Below are 19,486 nucleotides of genomic sequence, written 5' to 3'. Positions count from 1 at the left end.
TAATTTTAATTAAGAAAAACAACAAAACAGGAGATCCATAGCACACTGTGGAAGGGAAAAAAGAGACTGAAAACTGGGTAGAATAAGCACGTGAGATGCAGGTGGAGTTGATGGTGGGGCCAAGTGTGAGCTGGGGTAAGATCTGGGGTAAGAGCTGGGGTCTGGAGGTGGTGTATAGATGTGAGGGGGTCCGGGAGCATTGTGCAGTGCTCAGCAGAGGCTCATGCCAGGAGCCAGAAAAGAGTGGAGAATGAGGCGATAAGGTGTTGTTGCTCTGAGACATTAATGAAAAAATGTGAAAAGACAGCACAAAACCTTTTGCATTCCACCCAGAAAGGGTTTGAGCATAAGTATCTAAGCATCCTATTTCTAAGACACTTGGGAATGTGGAAGCAATAGAAATGTCCCAACCTGTTTCCTCAAAAGACTGACATCCTGCTGACACTCCTCTTCTTCCCAATGTGCCTGCAAATACTCTTTAACATTTTCTTTGATGTAAGGAAATAAAATGTCCTGGTAAAAGAGCAAAAGAAGAAACAAGAATCAACTTTATTCATTTGCATGAGATCAAGCTCTTCAACAATCTCACCTTAGCTAATTGTAGCAAATAAGTCACCGAAAATATGAAAATAGCAGCTGTCGATATATGAGTGAAACAGAGAACAAGAAATAAATGAACTAGATCAAGAATCAGTAAACCATGGCCCCTGGACCCAATCTGTTCTACCTCTTGTTTTCGTGAATGAAATTTATTGGAAGCCACAGCCAATAAATTTATTGGAAGCCACAGATACAATGTTTACATAGCATCTATGACTGCCTTGAGGCCACAATGGCAGAGTTGGGTGTTTACAACCAAGGTCATATGGCCCGCAAAGTCTGAACACTTACTATTCATCCCTGTACAGAAAAAGTCTGCTGACTCTGGAACTAGATTGCTAGACCATAGGTCCTTAAAGGAGGGATCAAGTATATATTGCTCACAGTTATAACTCCAAGGCACACCACAGTACTCAGCACATGTACATAACTCAAATGTCTGCTGAAAGAATAGTGTCCATGCATGACAAATGTTTTTAAAACCAAACCTGATCACTATGATTCTTAGTAATCAGACTACTTACTAGACCACCCTATAAAAAAGTGATGTGCAAAACAATTCAGAAATAACCTATTAGTAATCCATGCAATGGCATTATGATTTCTCTTAGGTCAAAATCTTTACATTTACTTGCAATTGTAACATATATACCTTTTCAAAAAAATATGGCACTTCCAACAACTGTTTTGTGTCTACTATATGCCAAAATATGCTAGTCCCTGAGTGAGGCATGGATAAAAGGACTGAAAACATAAATAAGTCACAGTCCCTATTCTCAATAAGTTTAAGAATCTGGGGGTAGGGTGGCAGATAAACAAAGAATTATAATGGGGTACAATGGATAAGATAAACAGAATATGAGTAGAACACTGCGTAATTCCAGGGCATCATTCAACAGTCTTAGGAATAACCAACCAGTCTTGAAAACATGCTATGAGTGTAGACCCTAAGTACACAATTCAGAGAAGGCATTGCATCTTAAAAGAAACTCCATAATCGAGTTGAATTTACGAAATATGTTTATTCAAGTTCATTCACACATTTATTTATTCAAGTATTTACTGAATGTCCAACACATGGCAGGCCCTGTACTGGAAACATAACTGGGGTCCCAATTATACAAAAACCACACATGATCCCCAATTTCAAGTAGAAACAGAACTTTCAGAGGTCCCATTAAAGTCAAACTATTCTCATAATATTAAGTTGTTATTTGCCTTTTTCAGTTTCATCTATTCAGAAGTGTACAATCGTTTCCCAGAGGCGACACAACATGTGATGTCACAATAGATCCAATGCAGATAAGGGAATCTAGCTGTCTTCAATAACTAGACATTGAGGAGGCATGAAAAAAATGTGAAACAATGCCACTCTTCCAACCATATTTTCCAAAACTAAAAAATTTTTTGTATAATATATTATTTATATTTACAAAGTAATAGGATTTATTGTTTTAAATGAATAAATATTTTAAAATTATACAGTTTTAATTTCTAATATGGTAAATACTGGTCAATATCATCCACAGAAATAAAAGTTCTTTGGTTCCTCAGGAATTTTTAGAAGTTGAAAGGAATCCTGAAAACAAAAAGTCTGAGAACCAAAAGGTGAATAGGAGTAACCCAGAGAAGACCAGAGGAAAGAATGTTGCACAGAGAATGAACGGTATAGGGAAAGAAAGGTTCTCAGTAGTCACCTGATCTATGGAGCATATAAATCAGATATAAGACACAGGTGTTCAAACATTTCCACTCCACTTGGAGGTGTGCAAAAGGCCCTGAAGATAAACATTCCTATACCCTGAAAAGAGGGCTCACTAAATGTAATAATAATGGTCTTCAATTCATGAAATTCCAGCACGTGCTATCACAGAGTCATCTGTGCCAAACAGCACCCATCTCTTCTGATCAGTATAACCAGAACTGGCCCTCAGCCCCGCTTTGTGGGGTATAGGGAACATCTTAAAACCAGTGATCTGTGCTTTCTCCCTCTCTTTCCTTTTGACCTCCTCCTTGTTACAAGCTTCTGGACCATTATATTTTTCTAAATACTATGACAAGAGATTGAACAAGGGCAAAAAGGTGAAAGAAGGTGGCAGAAAATTGAGGGATGATATGGTTAGAGGACAGAGTTAATAGATTCATATGAGCAAAACTATGTATTTTTTTAGTGTGCACAGTGTTTCCCTGACTGGTACAAACAAAGGTTTGGCTACATGATTAGAATTTTTTAATTTCAGAAGACCTAAGTCTAAGTTCAACTTAAACTGCACTCCCAAATGAAAATACAACACAATGAAGTTATTATAGCTTTTTTAAAATTGTAGGACTGAAATTTTTATCTAGTCATAATGTTATTCAAATTTCACCTGCCCTAGAAAAAATAAAGAACTCATTCAATTTTGCTTGTTCTCATGTGGCATTTCAGTAAGTAATGGATCATTTAGCAGATTTCAAATCATACAAACAATGTGATCAGGCAAATTTTTCAGAATACTTGACAGAGAAGCCTTGTTTAAGCTCAGTAAAAATGCATTTTTGATCTAAAAGAAAAAAAATAAAGAGCTAAGATTGACAGCCTTCTTTTTCTGCAAGAGATTCCTTTTACCCTGCTGCTATACTTTTTTAAATTACTTAGTTTTCCCATTATGCCCTACATTGTACCCCTCCTTATTCTTTTCTTTTCCTACTTAACATATCTCCCTTACTTATGAACTGTAGTTGGGCTGCAAACTGGCCCCCACTTGAGAATGCTGAGCACTTGAGAACGCTAAGAAGATGTAGTGAACTAAAGGTACACCAGCCATTCCTTTCCTAGGTGTATACCATAGAGAAACTAATACATGTGCACAAAGGAGAAAGTAAATAAATGTTTATTTTATAAACATGAGGACAATAGCAAAACATTGAGGACAATAGCAAAACAATGAGAAACACCCTCTGTTTATCAGCTAAGAATGGGTAAACTGGAGTATACTCATATCTAAAACATTATAAAGCAGTTGAACTTGAATGCACTCAAATTGTATTTTACTAATATAAACATAAACTCTAATGTATGAATAAAAATGTGATACAAGACTTCTGCCAAGATGGAGGCATAAGTGGAAGCACTGTGCCTCCTCATACAACCAAGTTTAAAAACAACAAAGTTTTAGCAACAAAAATGCAGCCAAAATCACAGAAAATTGAACTATACGGAAGTCTGACAACAAGGAACCATTCAGCCAAACCAGTAAGAGGGGCAGAGCCAGCAGCAGAGCGGGGTTGGGCAGAAAAGATCCACCGGACCGACCTGGGGCGCGCAATCCAGGCACACAGGAGCCGTGGGTGGATCCTAGGTATGGAGTAGCAGTGGGTAGACCCACTGAGGGTGCAAGGCAGCGGACCCACTGATGGTGCAACGCAGTGGACTCACTGAGGGCTGACCACGGTCACACATTCGAGCGCAGATAAACCAGTGAAGGAGCGAGCGGTGAGACAGACCCTGCAGACTCCAGTGGCGGGAAGCAGCAGAGGGGACCGCCATTGTCCTTTCTGACCCCGCCCCCACATATAGCGTCAAAAACCAGCCACCTGGGTGGCCCCACCCTGATGAACACCTAAAGCTCCACTCCTCATACCTAACAGGCATGAACAGATCAAAACATGGCTCAAGAACAACTCAGAGCCCCAGAGCCCATAAATCTAAGCGATGAAGAAATAGCCAAACTTTCAGATGCACAGTTCAAAACACTGGTCATCAGGATGCTCACAGAACTGGTTGATTCTAGTCACAAATTAGAGAAACAAATGAAGGCTAAACTAATTGAAATGAAGCAAAATGCACAGGAAACCAATAGTGATGGGAAGGAAACTGGGACTCAAATCAAGGGAGTGGACCAGAAGGAGGAAAAAAGTGACCAAACAGAAAAGGATGAAGAAACAAGAATTCAAAAAAATGAGGAGAGACTTAGGAACCTCCAGGACATCTTTAAATGGTCCAACATCCAAATTATAGGGGTACCAGAAGGGGAAGAGGAAAAGCAACCAATGGAATACTTTTTTGAACAAATAATAAAGAACTGCCCCGGTCTGGCAAAGGAAATAGACTTCCAGGAAATCCAGGAAGCTCAGAGAGTCCCAAAGAAGGTGGACCCAAGAAGAAACACACCAAGGCACATCATCATTACATTAGCCAAGATTAAAATGAAGGAGAAAATCCTAGAAGCATCAAGAGACAAAGAGACAGTCACCTACAAAGGAGTTCCCATCAGACTGTCAGAGGATTTCTCAAAAGAGACCTTACAGGCAAGAAGGGGCTGCAAAGAAGTATTCCAAGTCATGAAATCCAAAGACCTACAACCAAGATTGCTCTATCCTGCAAAACTTTCATTTAGAATGGAAGGACAGATAAAGTGCTTCTCAGATAAGATCAAATTCAAGGAGTTCATCATCACCAAGCCCTTATTATATGAAATGTTAAAGGGACTTATCTAAGAAAAAGAAGATAAAAAAGATGAACAGTGAAAGGACAGCAAACTCACAGATATTAAGAATCACACCTAAAGTAAAAGCAAACTAAGGGGACAGCTAGATCAGGAGCAGAACCATAGAAATGAAGATCACATGGAGGGTTAGCAACAGGGGAGTGGGAGAAGGAGAAGGGGGGAGAAGGTATAGAAAATAAGTAGCATAGACTGTAGATAGAAAGTAGATAGGGGGAGGGCAAGAATAGTAGGGGAAATACAGAATCTAAAGAACTTGAGACACGTGGTCATGAACTAAAGGGGGGAACGGTGGGGGAGGGGGTGTGCAGGGTGAAGGGGAATGAAGGGGGGAATAGAACAACTGTAATGGCATAATCAATAAAATATATTTTAAAAAAAGTTATACAAAACAGGATGTATTCAGGGCCTCAGTTATATCTGTAATGTTTTATTTCTTTAAGATCTGAAACAAACATAATATTAAAAATTTGCTTAGTGGTAGGTGCATAGTCATTACATTCATATTTCTTCCTGATTATTTTAATTGTTTCACAATGAAAAAACAAGTAAGGCAACTTTGATCCTTTATCCTACCTACACCTGCTTCTTTCTCACTTGTTCATCCTCCTCCGGTATCCTGCCTCCATTATCCCCCAACTTCCAAGTAGGCAGAAATATTCCTAGGGGGAAATTGTTGGTTAGACTCAGGACCTCCTAGTAACTTTGAAGTACCAAAGTGATAAAATACATGCAGTTTTTTTACTACTTTGTGCTTCATAAAGTCCAATTTCCTATATCCAGTTTTTTTAAAGATTTTATTTATTTTTAGAGAAAGGGGAAGAGAGGGAGAGAAACATCAATGTGTGGTTGCCTCTTGTACACCCCCCAAAGTGGGGACCAGGCCCACAACCCAGGCATGTGCCCTGACTGGGAATGGAACCAGTGATCCTTTGGTTCACAGGCCAGCACTCAATCCACTGAGCCACACTAGACAGGGCTCCTATACCCAACTTTACTGGTACCAAGAATAATTCACAAAATGAACTGTAAATGTTGAGAGCCCAATTCCTTGACCTCTGTGGGAGAGGATATAAATACAGACTCCACGTGGCAAGCCAGGCCAGGTCCTTCCTCTGCCTTTTACTAGCTGTGTTCAAGTAACTTATCCTCTCTGAGCCTATTGTCTCATCTGCTACAAAGGAATAATTAGAGATAAATATTAGACAAATATTTAAACACAGACAAATATTTAAACTGGGCAAGGATCACCTCTGACCCAATTTTAGTAATAAATTATAGCAGAAAAGTTCCCAGAGGATAAATCATAAGCACAACCAACTCATTTATTCAATATTTACTGAGGATCTCCTGAATGTCAGGTACTTGTGATAACAGAATTATAAATCACTGCCCCTCTCCTCAGAGAACTCGCAGAAATAAAAGAGGCAAGGTTCCTAACAATTCTAAACTTTTAGGAAAAGCTTTAGAAGTTAGAGATTGCTTTGAAATTCCTGATCATCCAATTTGCCCCTTTCCTTTACACATAAAATTCTCCTCTACCCTGAGTAAACACCAAACTAGGCAATGAAGCTAGAATTTAGTATAACATCTGGAATATCAATATTACCTTAGGGGTGGCATGTTAGACAGTTCTACTTTAGTGTAGAAGTATTATTGCATAACATAAAAGTACAGTAACTAAATTGTAAAGATCTTATCCATCCTCTCAACACACTTACTGACCATCTATTATGTAAAATAAATAAAATCCCTTCAAGTTGCTTATTTTAAAAAGCCATTAATTGTATCATAGTCTGACATGAGCTATAATATCACATTAAAAAAGCTCTAAAAACAGCCCTGGCTGGTATAGTTTAGTGGGTCAAGCATGAGCCTGAAACCCAGAGAGTTGCCGGTTTGATTCCCAGTCAGGGCACATGCCTGGGTTGTAGGCCAGGTCCCTAGTCGGGGGCCCACAAAAGGCAATCACATGCTGTTGTTTCTTTCCTTCTTTCTCCTTCCCTTCCCATCTTTCTAAAAATAAATAAGTGAAATCTTTTTAAAAAATGCTCTCAAAATAGACTTTTTAAAGCTAGTGCTTATTGCCCAATCCTGCCCACTGAAAATATTCAGACTTTAAAAATAATTCCACAAATAACTGTGATGATAATGTTTTAACTTCAGTTACGATCCATTTATAGATAATTTCAGAATACTATAATATAAAAAAGTACAGCAATAAACCCAGGATTCTACTAATGTGTGACTATTTTTAGTCTATCAGGTACTTAAGGAGTTGTTACAGTTTTAGCAGTACATAGAGCAAATAAAAATAAATGAGAGTAGCTGTCTTCCAGGGGGCTACGATTAAATTCTGCTAAATGCTTGAAAAAATACTATGCAAGCAGGAATTTATTCTACTCTATATAGCACTATGGCAGTTTTAGGAAAGAGCTCCATTAAGCGCCACAAAATTTCTGAAGCTCTAACTAAATAAATTGCCTAATAACTGCTTAGAAGTCCAAATATGGACCTACTTTATGGTTAAGCAGTTGTTTTAGTAGAAAAGTCATAGAATCAATCAAAATAAAATTGTGTTATAATACTTACTTAAGTCTCCTATGAAAGCAATGTGTATATAAAAAGGGAATAGAGCCCTGTGTTCATTGCAGCATTACTCACAACAGCCAAGTTTTGGAAGCAGCTCAAGTGCGCATGAGTGGATGAGTTGATAAAAAAGCTGTGGCACACTTATACAATGGAATACTACTTGGCCGTAAAAGACAAAGAAATCTTACCTTTTGCAACAGCGTAGATGGAGAGTGTTATGCTAAGTAAAATAAGCCAGTTAAAGAAAAATAAGTACTATATAATTTCACTCATATATGGAATCTAACGAACAGAATAAACAAACAAAATAGACACAGACAACAGTCTAGTGATTACCAGAAGGAAAGAGGTAAGGGGAGGTAGAAGAGGGTAAAGAGGAGATAAATGGTGATGGAAGGAGATCTGACTTGGGATGGTGAACACAGTAAATATATAGATGATGCATTATAGAACTGTACCCCTAACACCTATATAATTTTATTAACCAATGTCATCCTAATAAATCCAATTTAAAAAATAAGTAATAAACATTAAGAAAGAAAAAAGAAAACCCCGAAGCACCAGATGTAAACATTCCCAGCACATGGTGATGCCTTACCTTATTTCACTGCTCATGTTTTAAACTCTTTTCAGAGTCTAATTAGTGGCATATTTTTCACATTTTGTACTTTTTATTGGTGATTTTGCAGTTTAAAAATGGCCAATCACTGTCTAGTATTCCTAAGTGCAAGAAAGCTTTGATGTGCCTTGTGTAGAAAACAAGATAAGCTTTGTTAAATCACAAGTTACAGTGCCACTGTCCACAAGTTCAATGTTAATGAATCAAGAATATATATTAGCCGTGGCTGATGTGGCTCAGTGGACTGAGTGCCCGCCTGCAAACCAAAATGTTGCTGGTTCAATTCCCAGTTAGGGCACATGCCTGGGTTGCAGGCCAGGTCCCCAGTTGGGGGCCTGCAAGAGGCAGCTGATCAATGTATTTCTTGCACATTAATGTTTTTTCTATCTTTCTCCCTCCCTGCCCCTCTCTCTAAAAAAATTAATTAAATCACTTTTTAAAAAGAGTATATATTAAATAAGGTAAACAGAAACACATAAAACGTTATATAATAACCAGCTGATTAAAATGTTGTGTCCCGAGGCTCACAGGAACCTAACCCTGTATTTTCTCTAGAGCACAGGCGGCAAATACAAGGCCAAATTGGGCCCTCTACCTTGTTTTACCATGGCAGCACTGAGGTCTTGCTTAGCAGTTAAGGAGTCGTTACATTTACACAGTCCTAATTATATTCGGCCCTTTGAAGGCAACCACAAGTCTGATGTGGCCCTCTGGGTGAAAATGAGTTTGATACCCCTGCTCTAGAGGCAATAATTCAGTATTTGCTAATATGTTGTTCTCAGTAACTTTACAGTATAGCATGCAACTGTTTTTACATGTACCAACTCAACATATACCAACAGGAAAGCCACCAAATCACAGAGCATTTTCAGGAACAAGAGATCATTTTTCCCAAACTCAAACAGTAGTTAACGGTTCCTGACAGGATAACTACAGGGGCTGATGATGGTGTTATTTCATGGCATAAAGACTAAAAACATTAGAATAATGATGCCCTGATCAGGTAGCTCAGTTTGAGCATTGTCCTGATACACCAAGGCTGCAGGTTTGATCCCTGGTCAAAGCACATACAAGAAGCATCCAATGAACACATAAATAAGTGGAACAACAAATCACATTTCTCTCCCATCCTCTATCTCTAAAATCAATAAAACTAAAAAAAAATAACATTAGAATAATGCAATACACAATTTCAGAAAACAAACATTACATCTTGCCATGTTCAAAGAGCAAGAAAGAAGAGACACTATGGGGTGCATATACTCCAGAGGCATGCAGATGAATCAGTGGGGTAAAAGAAGGGAATATAACATTTACCTATATTTATAATTTAATCTTTAAGTTCCAATTTATTTCACAACTTAATGATAATACAATATTTGTACACAACTTATAAATTCTATTTGTAGTGCTTGCTCCAATTCTGCTGATGATGTACAAGACCAAAAAACGTTGGGATATCACCACTGTAGAGGATCAGAGTCAGTATCTGAAAACAAACTCCAGGGGAACATGTCCTGCAGTGAGGTTCAGGGCTGGTTGCTTTGAGGACTCAGATGCAGTGGGAACATCTAAGGAAATATGGGTTCTATTGCTGCTCTGCCCCCAAGCTGTGATGATCCCCACACAGGATGTTCCTATAGGTACCAATTGACTCATGGAAGAAATTAATTAGCTGGTTGCAAAACTCACCAAACAATCTGAGCTAGGAGCCCGTCCTGCTATAGAAAATTGACAACTCTGACTCAGAGAAAAAGATATAATGGCTGGTGTAAAACCCCTGTTGCCTGGAGGCACGATCAGATAGAGCAACAGGCTATCCACACAACACCTCTTCCTAGGCTGGGGGGATTTTACAGAATCCAATGAGGGATCCTAGACTATCAGTGCTATTTTGCATACTTAAGCTCATCAACTGTAAGGGCTCAGCAAAAAGGGGAAAAGAAAGGAAAGAAAGGGAAAAATAACCATAACAAGTGCTGACAATTTGTCTGCCATTCCACTAAATGAGGGTATTCTGTTCCCCAGTCTCTCTTACAGTGTGAGGCTAATGTTTGACACAATGTATTTTTTTATTTATATCATCTAACCATAAACCAATTACTTTCTCTGGAGCTCAAGGGAAGCAGGGATTGTTTCCACACTAAAGGAAAAATGACTGCCTATGACTTACCGAAAGACGGAAATCAGCCTCCAAAAAGAAGTGACTTCTGAAGGGTACAAGGACAATTTTTAACAATTACTCAATTTTCAAACCAAATGCCCAAATAATGTAAGAATCATTATAGTTTTTCTGGTTCAACGGTTCACTCCTAAACGTTTATCACCAAGTGTAAACTGAAATTTCCTACAATATGCTTTTATGCTACTTTATATTGTTTAAAGTTCTCTCATATCAACTGTGTCATTTAACAAACACAGCAGCCAAGCAAAAACAAAATAAGAACTGTGGTTTCCATTTCAGAGATCAAGTGCAATAACAGAAAAAGAGTTTTTGAGCTAGACAATACAGGTTCAACCCCCTAGCTATTATTCAATTTTTCAGAGCCCTAGTTTCCTATCAGTACAATGCAAACAGTTGCTGACACCTCAGTTTTTAAGGATGAATCAAGTATACAAGCTGCATGTATAAGTACTGTTTCCTTTCATCATTCCACAGGATATAGTGCCTCAAATTCACACACCTAATGCGATTAATCCCAATTCCCAGCTCTGTGCTCAGAGGTTCAAGAAGAATATAACATAGCACTCTCTTTAGAAGGTGTTCAGAAGCTAAAATTACTTTGCCGAAGGTTTTAGTTCAAGTAGATTTGTACAACAATACTTTCTTTTTTTAAAAAAAGATTTTACTTATTTATCTTTAGATGAGAAGGAGAGAAACATCAATGCATGGTTGCCTTTCATGCATCCCCTACTGGGAACTGGCCTGCAGGGAACCAGCAGGCAACCCAGGCATGTGCCCTGACTGGGAATCGAACTGCGATTCTCTGGTTTGCAGACCTGTGCTTAATCCACTGAGCTACACCAGCCATGGCCAAGATGACACTTTCTCCAAGACTCACACAGCATGTATGTGTGGGCAGGTGTGTGTAACAAAGCTCTACAATTGTTTTTAAATAAAGTTTACATTTCCCAAAAGTGCATTTAATAATGGAACACTCTCGCATGATTACTTTATACGTCTGCACAGACCTAATGTTCTTCTGAAAATACTTTTAGATGAAGATACTTTTTTAAAAACAGACTTTAATAAATTAATGTATAACAAATTAATACTATATTACATTAATAGTTAATATTAGTAAAAATAATCAATTGATTATAGGATAAGGCACAAGAAACCAGGGATACCTGAGACGTCATGATAACACTTCAGTCATTCTATTTTGCGGAACTAAAAGCCTCAAAGACTACCAGCTTGAGGCCGCCACCTCGCCAGATGCAACCAAGCAGAAAGCGGGCACTCGACCTGTCCCCGCGAGCGACACACACTTCGTCTCACCCTGCCACGGCGGACCATTCCTTCCTTCACCCCTTTTCATCACAACCTCTATCCCTTCCTACCTAACTATATCTACCGAGGACAGGGGCGGGGAAGGGTGAGACAGTGTCGTAAGAAAAGGAATCCCCGCAACCCGCCGCAGCGGGCGCAAAGCCACACTGCCTCTCCTACCTCTGGCGTCTCTAGTGTACTAGGTCTGCAATACTGAAAATTTTCTGAATTGTTTTTAAGCACAAGTAACCTCTCCGTTCCCTTTCGCCCCCTCACCTTCACGAAAGCAATCGGGGTTGCGGTACCTTCGATATCTAACAGGATCACAGACACTTCGGCGGGCACAAACAGCATGACCATTTCCCTACCAGATGGCTACCACAGAAATAGGCCTACTGGTAGGAATGGCGACGCCGACTGCACCCCCAGCACAGTCCTGAGCTTCTGACAACTCGGCAAGAATTTCGGAGCAGTCAACCCCGTCCCGCCTGAAGCAAAAGGAAAAGAGGCCCTAGAAAGTGGAGAAGGAAACAGCGTAAAAGACCGGAACACCGGAGGTACCCAGGGCTTGAGGCCCAGACCACCTTGGCAGGGAAAAGGGCGGGCCTGGCGGGGTTCCGAGGAGGCGGAGAGGAGAAAAGGCGTAGACGCCGATTGGTCTCGAGCCTATCCATCAAAATGGGCCTCGGGTGGGCGGGAACAAAGCAAACTCAGGAGCCGAGTGCGCGGGCTTGAGCTCTCCGCAGATTTGTTGAGCAAGCGGGAGGACTGGGGAACGTGCAGATGGGAGCCCCGCGAGTGGCGCAACGGGGATGTGAGTGCTCCTGCCACGTACGGCAGCTAACCCCTACCCCGCCCACTGACTCAGTTTTTGCCTATTTTCTGTATCCGACCGAGCTTGCGCCCCTCCTCCCGTCCTCAGCCAGCAAAAGAGGCCGTGCGGCGTCCTGGTTGGCCTTACTGCAGTCGCTCGGTTCCGGTCCAGCGGCTAGGGAGGCCCGCCGCCTCCTCTAGGCTCGCGCGCCTATAGCGGTAGCGGAAAAGGCGCCGGCGCAACTGCCCTTAGGATCTGCAGCACACCAGCTTCCCGTTCGGTTCGTTCCACCCAGCTGGAGGACAAAATACGCTTGCGCGCAGCGGATGGGCAGGCGCGCTCGCTGCGTCTTCCGTCGGTGCCGGCGCAGTCCCCCTTTTTCTGGAGCTGGCGGGCTACGGTGCTAACCGGTAGCAGTTCCACACTGGGGGACGGAGGGCGGAAGAAGGCGGGGTTTTCAGCTGTTGCTACGAGTGAGCTGGACCTGACGCCAGAGACAAAGGCTCTTAAAGAAGGGACTTGGGCCTGCGACCGCGCTGCTCAGGATTTTTGAACTCAGGACTTTTCACCCCTTCGTTTTTCTCTTCAGACGCTTCTCTCATCCCAAGCCCGCGTCCCCTCACCCGCGAACTTGCCCCTCACCGGAGGACTGCGATGGAGGTCCCGCCCCGGCTTTCCCATGTTCCGCCGCCATTGTTCCCCTCCGCTCCCGCTACTTTAGTCTCCCGCAGCCTCTCCCATTGGCGGCCTCGAGTGCCAAGGCAGCTCGCCCCACTACTCCCTTCGCTCGCTTCCAACTCCGTCCGGCAGGGGGCGCGCCGAGCCCAGCGCCACGTCACCGCCCAACAGCCCTCCCGATTGGCGGGCGCGGAGGCTATAAAGGGAGGGCGCAGGCGGCGCCCAGATCTCTTCCGCCGCCATTTTAAACCCAGCTCCATACAACGCTCCGCAGCCGCCGCGACTCGAATCACGCGCCAGCACCTCCCGGTCGACAATTCTGCCACCATGGAGGACGTGAACGAGTACAGCAACACAGAGGAATTTGCAGAGGGATCCAAGATCAACGCGAGCAAGAATCAGCAGGATGACGGGTACCGCACGCTGCTCCCCTCTCCCTCAGCGCGTCGCACGCGCCCTTCGTCCCTCAAGATCCGCGCGCTACCCACATTCTTGCCCGGAGTCGATTCCCCGCGTGCCCGCTGGGCCCCACTAGCTTGGAGGGAAGAGGAAAGTAGGAGACGGAGGGGATGACTCGAGAGGCCCGCGGAAGGTGGGGGAAGGGCGGTGGCGTCTGTGTCTCGAGTGCGCAGGCGCCGCGTGGGGCTGGAGGGGGAGGGGCCGCCTTGCTGCACCACGTGCTGCAGCTGCCACCGCCTCTTCATTGTGTCTGTTGGGGCTCAGCGCACTTTTCCTGGGAAGAGTTTAGAGAACTCTTAGTTTGAGAACCAGCGTGCAGTGGTACACATCCCCAAATGCCTTATAATGAGTTCCTTGAGTGGAATACTGGCTTGACACCTCAGGATGTACTTGGACCTAACTTGTGAGGGATTAGTTTAGGTAGTTGGATTTTCTAAACTGCAGCCGTGTTTATAACATTTTGTTGGCCTTGGCCTCATTTAAACTTTGTGTTATGCAGTATGGAGAGTAAGTCGTCTCGACGGGTTTTGAAATTTTTGTGGCGGTGATAATATGTATCTAACATGGATTAAATTATTTACGTGTGGGAATTAAACTTCTCTACCTATTTTCTAGTTAAACATAATCCCATAATTGAAGTAATCGTTTGAGCTGCTGCTAATCTTTTAAAAAAAACCACAACTTTTGTTTCTAGTAAAATGTTTATTGGAGGCTTGAGCTGGGATACAAGTAAGAAAGATCTGACTGAATACTTGTCTCGATTTGGAGAAGTTGTGGACTGCACAATTAAAACAGATCCAGTCACCGGAAGATCAAGAGGATTTGGCTTTGTGCTTTTCAAAGATGCTGCTAGTGTTGATAAGGTAGGGATGTGTTTTGCCTGGATGTGTTTTGTGTGCTTTTTGCAGCTTGAGAGGGTTGGTTGTATGTTGGTGTCAAATTAAATATGTTTTCTAGGTTTTGGAACTAAAGGAACACAAACTGGATGGCAAATTGATAGACCCTAAAAGAGCCAAAGCTTTAAAAGGGAAGGAACCCCCCAAAAAGGTTTTTGTGGGTGGATTGAGCCCAGATACTTCGGAAGAACAAATTAAAGAATATTTTGGAGCCTTTGGTGAGGTGCGCTGTGTGGTTGTATGTGTATGTTTTATATTTAATGTTTTATTAGTATTCATTTCTGGCCCACTTCTTACAGAATAAACTTGTGTCAGCTGAGGGTGGGATTAAACTACACCTTGAGTTCCTTCCAGTCACCATACCTTTATCACTGCCTTCTGTGCTGTATAGAAACCAGTTTGTAATTTATTTTGGCGAAAACATGGATGATTTGGTGTGGTCAGTGTTTGGACTTGTGGTATTTGTGGGGTTTAAAATGACACTAAAGGGAGGAAGTTTTGTTCTCCCTTCTAAATGCTTAACAGATGAAACATTATTTTGATGTTGATACTAAGTAGCACTAGTCTCTAGACAGAAGTTGTCTGATTGGAATAACGTGTTGAAGCTTGTAAAAGAACCCATGGGGTACCTTTTTACTGCTGCTGGATGATTAAGAGTGCTTTTTAATTTCAGATTGAAAATATTGAACTTCCCATGGATACAAAAACAAATGAAAGAAGAGGTTTTTGTTTTATCACATACACAGATGAGGAGCCTGTAAAGAAATTGTTAGAAAGCAGATATCATCAAATTGGTTCTGGGAAGGTAAAGCCATTGTAATTGTATTAAGTGGGAATTTTGAATTTCTTCTTTGCAAAATAATTTCTCGATCTGTTTTGAAACTACAATGGCTTAACGTTAGAACTTCAGTAACAATGTTGTTTGCCTTTTAAATTTTTTCTGTAGTGTGAAATCAAAGTTGCCCAACCCAAAGAGGTATATAGGCAGCAACAGCAACAACAGAAAGGAGGAAGAGGTGCTGCAGCTGGTGGAAGAGGTGGTGCTAGGGGTCGTGGCAGAGGTGAGAATAAATTCTTGGGAAATGACTTAATGGTTTAAGCTGTAAACTGCAAAATATAAATAAGCCAATAGGAAAGTAAAGCCAGCCTTAAATTGTCTTAACGTGAAGACTGTATAGTTGAGTGGGTGGGATTTTGGTTTTATTGAGTTTACTGGTTTCACCTTTTCAAAGAATGGGTGCTGTGACAGTGTCATCACAGATGTGAAAATAATGCCGTTAAATGTAAATGGTGTGATAGGTATTTTTGAGCAGGAGTTCTTGCAGTCCTATATTTGTTCTGGTATTCCATTACATTTAGGAAGCCTGATGTTAGCACAATTGGAGTTTCTGGGCCCCCCCCCCCTTTTTTTTTAATAACGAGTAGAATATTTTCTCTCAGAAATAAAGTTCAGATTTGCATCATTTGATGTTAGAATGGGGGGGTCAGAATTTGTTTCCTAACAATCTCGTGCATTGTTTCAGGTCAGGGCCAAAACTGGAACCAAGGATTTAATAACTATTACGATCAAGGATATGGAAATTACAATAGTGCCTATGGTGGTGATCAAAGCTATAGTGGCTATGGCGGCTATGATTATACTGGGTATAACTATGGGAACTATGGATATGGACAGGGATATGCAGACTACAGTGGTAAGAACATTTAACTTAATTTAGTGTTAAAGTACATTCCCATTCTGAAATTTGTCAGTTTTCCATTTTGAAGTATTTGGAGTTATATTCTTAAGGCATACGGTAGTCAATATAGAAACTGGTTATAAATGTTGGAGAATATGAGGTATATGGCTAGTTTATAATTGCTTTTAAAATCTGATTATTGGCATGCATAGTTTTAGATGTTTAATAGTTCTTAAATAATGTAATGAAACCATTTCATTTCAAACTGTCTTAACATAATTTCTTGTCAAAATAGGCCAACAGAGCACTTATGGCAAGGCATCTCGAGGGGGTGGCAATCACCAAAACAATTATCAACCATACTAAAGGAGGGCATTGGAGAAAACAGGTGTGTATAAGAGTACAAGACACCAGTGGAAGTGTCTGATTTAATTTAAAGATCAATAGACAAATGAAAAACGAGTAAAAACACAATATTATGTAGCCTGATTTTACTAAGTTATTAATTTTTAATTGCTTTATTAGCCTGTTTTGCCTAAAGTGTCTATAGATCTTTAACTTTAAAGTTTTACCTCACTTTCTTTAGTATGTCAGAAAAACTTTAAAGTTTTTCTGTTTGCTTTGTGTACCAGGTGGTCTAGAGGAATAATTAAACTTTTTTAGAACTATTAACAGGTAAAGTACTGAAATGGGTACAACTTAAGGAAAACACGAATGTTGTCTTCTAACTCTGACATTATACCTTGTTTGTACCCGCCAGCGGGAACTTCATTGCAGGCCGTGTGTCACCCTGACCACGTCTATCTCTGGGGGTCGCACGTTGCGGGCAGAGCGCAAGGCATACACCAGAAAACGCTGTCCTGTGGTATGGTCTCTTCCAACTTCATGTACCAGCGTAAAGATTAAAGTGGAAAACTTCAGACTTTGGCTTCTTTTTTAATCTTTTTCGAGATTAAGTGTCTAAACTTAACTTAAATGGTTTTTTACAGGAGTTAAAGTACATAAATGCCTTTTTACAGCTTAATCATTTTGGTCTTCTGTTTAGTGTTGTATTTCAATTGTGGAGCCTCATTTTAAGTGTTCATTCTTTAAGATTTAATGCTTGCTTTTTCTTTTTATAGCTAATAGTGAAATCTACAAACCAAAACAAGAACTTTAAAATCTGGGATATAAGTTAAAGATCATATGCACACAGCAATTTTTCTTGAAATATAATCATCTTAAAATTTTGTGTTTGTAATACCATTTTACTTGGTTTACTAGAGATGCTTCTAGTAGACTAATCTAACACAGTTCAACCTGTGGATGTGGGAAGGTTGCATTCCCAGATTCTTTTCTAAATAGACTTAAATTTTGGTATTATTTGGGAACTCCAGGGCAAATTTATTATTTACCCAAAAAGCATTTTGCCAATGAATATGCATGTGATCTTTAATTATTGAAGAAAAGAATAAAGTGAGGACTTAAAACAATTCATGAAAGTGGACCTTTGAAAGCTTGTCAGTGTTGCACAAATCTAATTGCTATTTTGTTTTTATTTTTAGGAGGAGATTGCTAAAGTAATCCATCTTGCAGGACAACAATGAAGATTGGTCTTCTGTTGCTCTAAGATGATTATTTTGTAAAAGACTTTCTAGTGTACAAGACACAACTGTATCCAACTGTATATAGCTGCCAATTAGTTTTCTTTGTTTTTACTTTGTCTTTTGCTATGTGTTATAATTCAATGTGGATTTGTGTTTATACAAATTTTATTTGTATAATTTCATGTTAAACCTCAAATAAATGCTTCCTTATGTGATTGTTTTTCTGTGTCAGGTACTAAATAGCTCTGTAAAAGTGTGATTTTAAGTAAGCAATAATTAAGGCATGGTTTATTTTGTAAGGAGTATTGGTTCATGAGGAGGAACTGTGGTCCTTATGAATAGCCAACTACAGTGTCACCCTGTTGCCCATCTTTGTTAGATGTATTCTCTTCTCCCAGTGTTCATTTCCTTGTTAACTAAGGTGTCACGGATGTTTCTGTGTCGTAGTCACTGTTGTGATTAGTGGAAGGTTTCTCGTAGACCATGAGTTTTCTAAAGATTATATTCTGAAAAAAACCGTTTAATGGCACAGAGCATGTTGATAGCTCCTTTCATGGATACTAATGGTTTGGCTTTCTCTCCCTGGAAAAGCTATTCTTTATGATTTGCTAAATATTTTAACAATTGGTTTGTTAGCACCTTTAAGTAATCATAATACCATAACTAATTGATCAGAGTCCAGATATACCTAGGGGGAAAGCACTGTTATACTGGTAGGAGCTACAGTTTAAGCATTATCAAAGACAGTTACATTGTGCAAGGATTTTGGCAGATAAGTTTTGAGGTTATTAAAATTAGAGCAAAGGTTAGATTAAGGTATTTGAAGTAGTGGCTATGTAAATTAGTTGTATTCTGTTATGTCAGCAAACACCAAACTAAACAGTTCTCCATAAGAGTATTCTTAAGAAGCTATATTGGGTGTTGACTGTTAGTGTGGTGTGAGCTCTTAGAAAAAGCCATGGTAGTAGATTTTGTTTTCTAAATAGTGGGAAACAGTATGCTTTTAGTCACGTTAATGAAAATCGCAATTGTGACCTTGTCATTAAATACAGATCTTCCTGGTGCATTAGTGGCAGTTTTTGCTCTAGATTTTGGAGGATTTCTTGGGTAAATCCAAGCTTTGAGTTTAACATTAAATGTAGTGGATTTAAGGTTTTCTAAGTTTTGTCTTTATGGTTCCATGTTAGCTACTAGGACTGGCATATGTGTTCACATGTTGACCTCACCTTAAAGTGTAAACTTTTTTATCCCGTTTTTATTTGGCACCTGCAACTTTGTTCCAATGATGTTTGTACTTGCTGCGCTACTGAGTTGCAATGCTGTTGGCCTGTTATGTTCCTGTTTTCCTATTTAGGCCAAGTTACCAGTGTTGGCTGTTTTGTAAGGGATTGTTTATTCTTTAAACATAACAACCCTAGAGAACAAAAGGGATATTTTGTTTTAAGTTACATTGTCAAAGTCAGTAAGTGTACTGTCTTTAGGGCAGTGAATCCTGTTTAAGTTCAAGTTTATGATTAGGTGACAAGTTGACACTGAGATTGTCCTTTCCCTGATCAAAAATGAATAAAGGCTTTTTAAAACAA

At 40.2% G+C, this 19,486-nt stretch overlaps 2 protein-coding genes across 5 annotated transcripts in view; one reads left to right on the top strand and one right to left on the bottom strand.

Moving 5' to 3' along the window:
- Nucleotides 1–13,331, bottom strand: part of ENOPH1 (enolase-phosphatase 1) — a 24,329-nt gene extending 10,998 nt beyond the window's left edge. The window contains exons 1-2 of one of the 2 annotated variants that reach the window (XM_053668859.1): nt 13,248–13,331; nt 412–513 (exon numbers count right to left, since the gene is read on the bottom strand). In XM_053668859.1, coding sequence (XP_053524834.1) covers nt 412–513; nt 13,248–13,286 — 141 coding nt within the window. In that variant the 5' untranslated portion in view covers nt 13,287–13,331. Of the gene's footprint in view, nt 1–411; nt 514–12,067; nt 12,420–13,247 lie in introns of those variants that run through there. The other variant, XM_037150722.2, reaches the window with a different exon arrangement.
- Nucleotides 13,260–19,486, top strand: HNRNPDL (heterogeneous nuclear ribonucleoprotein D like). 3 transcript variants are annotated; one of them, XR_005083261.2, is made up of 9 exons: nt 13,260–13,696; nt 14,437–14,605; nt 14,700–14,861; nt 15,312–15,443; nt 15,585–15,699; nt 16,162–16,332; nt 16,613–16,705; nt 17,078–17,182; nt 17,862–19,486. XR_005083261.2 is itself a non-coding variant. In XM_037150718.2 (8 exons), exons 1-7 carry the CDS (start codon nt 13,260–13,262, stop codon nt 16,681–16,683), a joined length of 1,257 nt encoding a protein of 418 aa, XP_037006613.1. In that variant the 3' UTR covers nt 16,684–16,705; nt 17,862–19,486. The 3 variants fall into 3 exon arrangements, 2 of the variants coding, with proteins under 2 accessions (XP_037006613.1, XP_037006616.1); XM_037150718.2 differs by lacking the exon at nt 17,078–17,182; XM_037150721.2 differs by lacking the exons at nt 16,162–16,332; nt 17,078–17,182.

The sequence above is a fragment of the Artibeus jamaicensis genome, unplaced genomic scaffold (assembly GCF_021234435.1).
Source record: "Artibeus jamaicensis isolate MK-2021 breed Jamaican fruit bat unplaced genomic scaffold, CSHL_Jam_final contig_515, whole genome shotgun sequence".
NCBI classification, from domain to species: Eukaryota; Metazoa; Chordata; class Mammalia; order Chiroptera; family Phyllostomidae; genus Artibeus; species Artibeus jamaicensis.
Note: the sequence above shows the minus strand (reverse complement) of the source record. Positions and strands in the feature narration are given on the sequence as shown.

Coding starts and splice junctions, on each gene's coding strand:
- HNRNPDL (XM_037150718.2), top strand. CDS start 13,260: ATGGAGGTCCCGCCCCGGCTTTCCCATGTTCCGCCGCCATTGTTCCCC. Junction 14,862..15,311: donor ATTTTGGAGCCTTTGGTGAG/GTGCGCTGTGTG, acceptor TTTTAATTTCAG/ATTGAAAATATTGAACTTCC. Junction 16,333..16,612: donor GGGATATGCAGACTACAGTG/GTAAGAACATTT, acceptor TTGTCAAAATAG/GCCAACAGAGCACTTATGGC.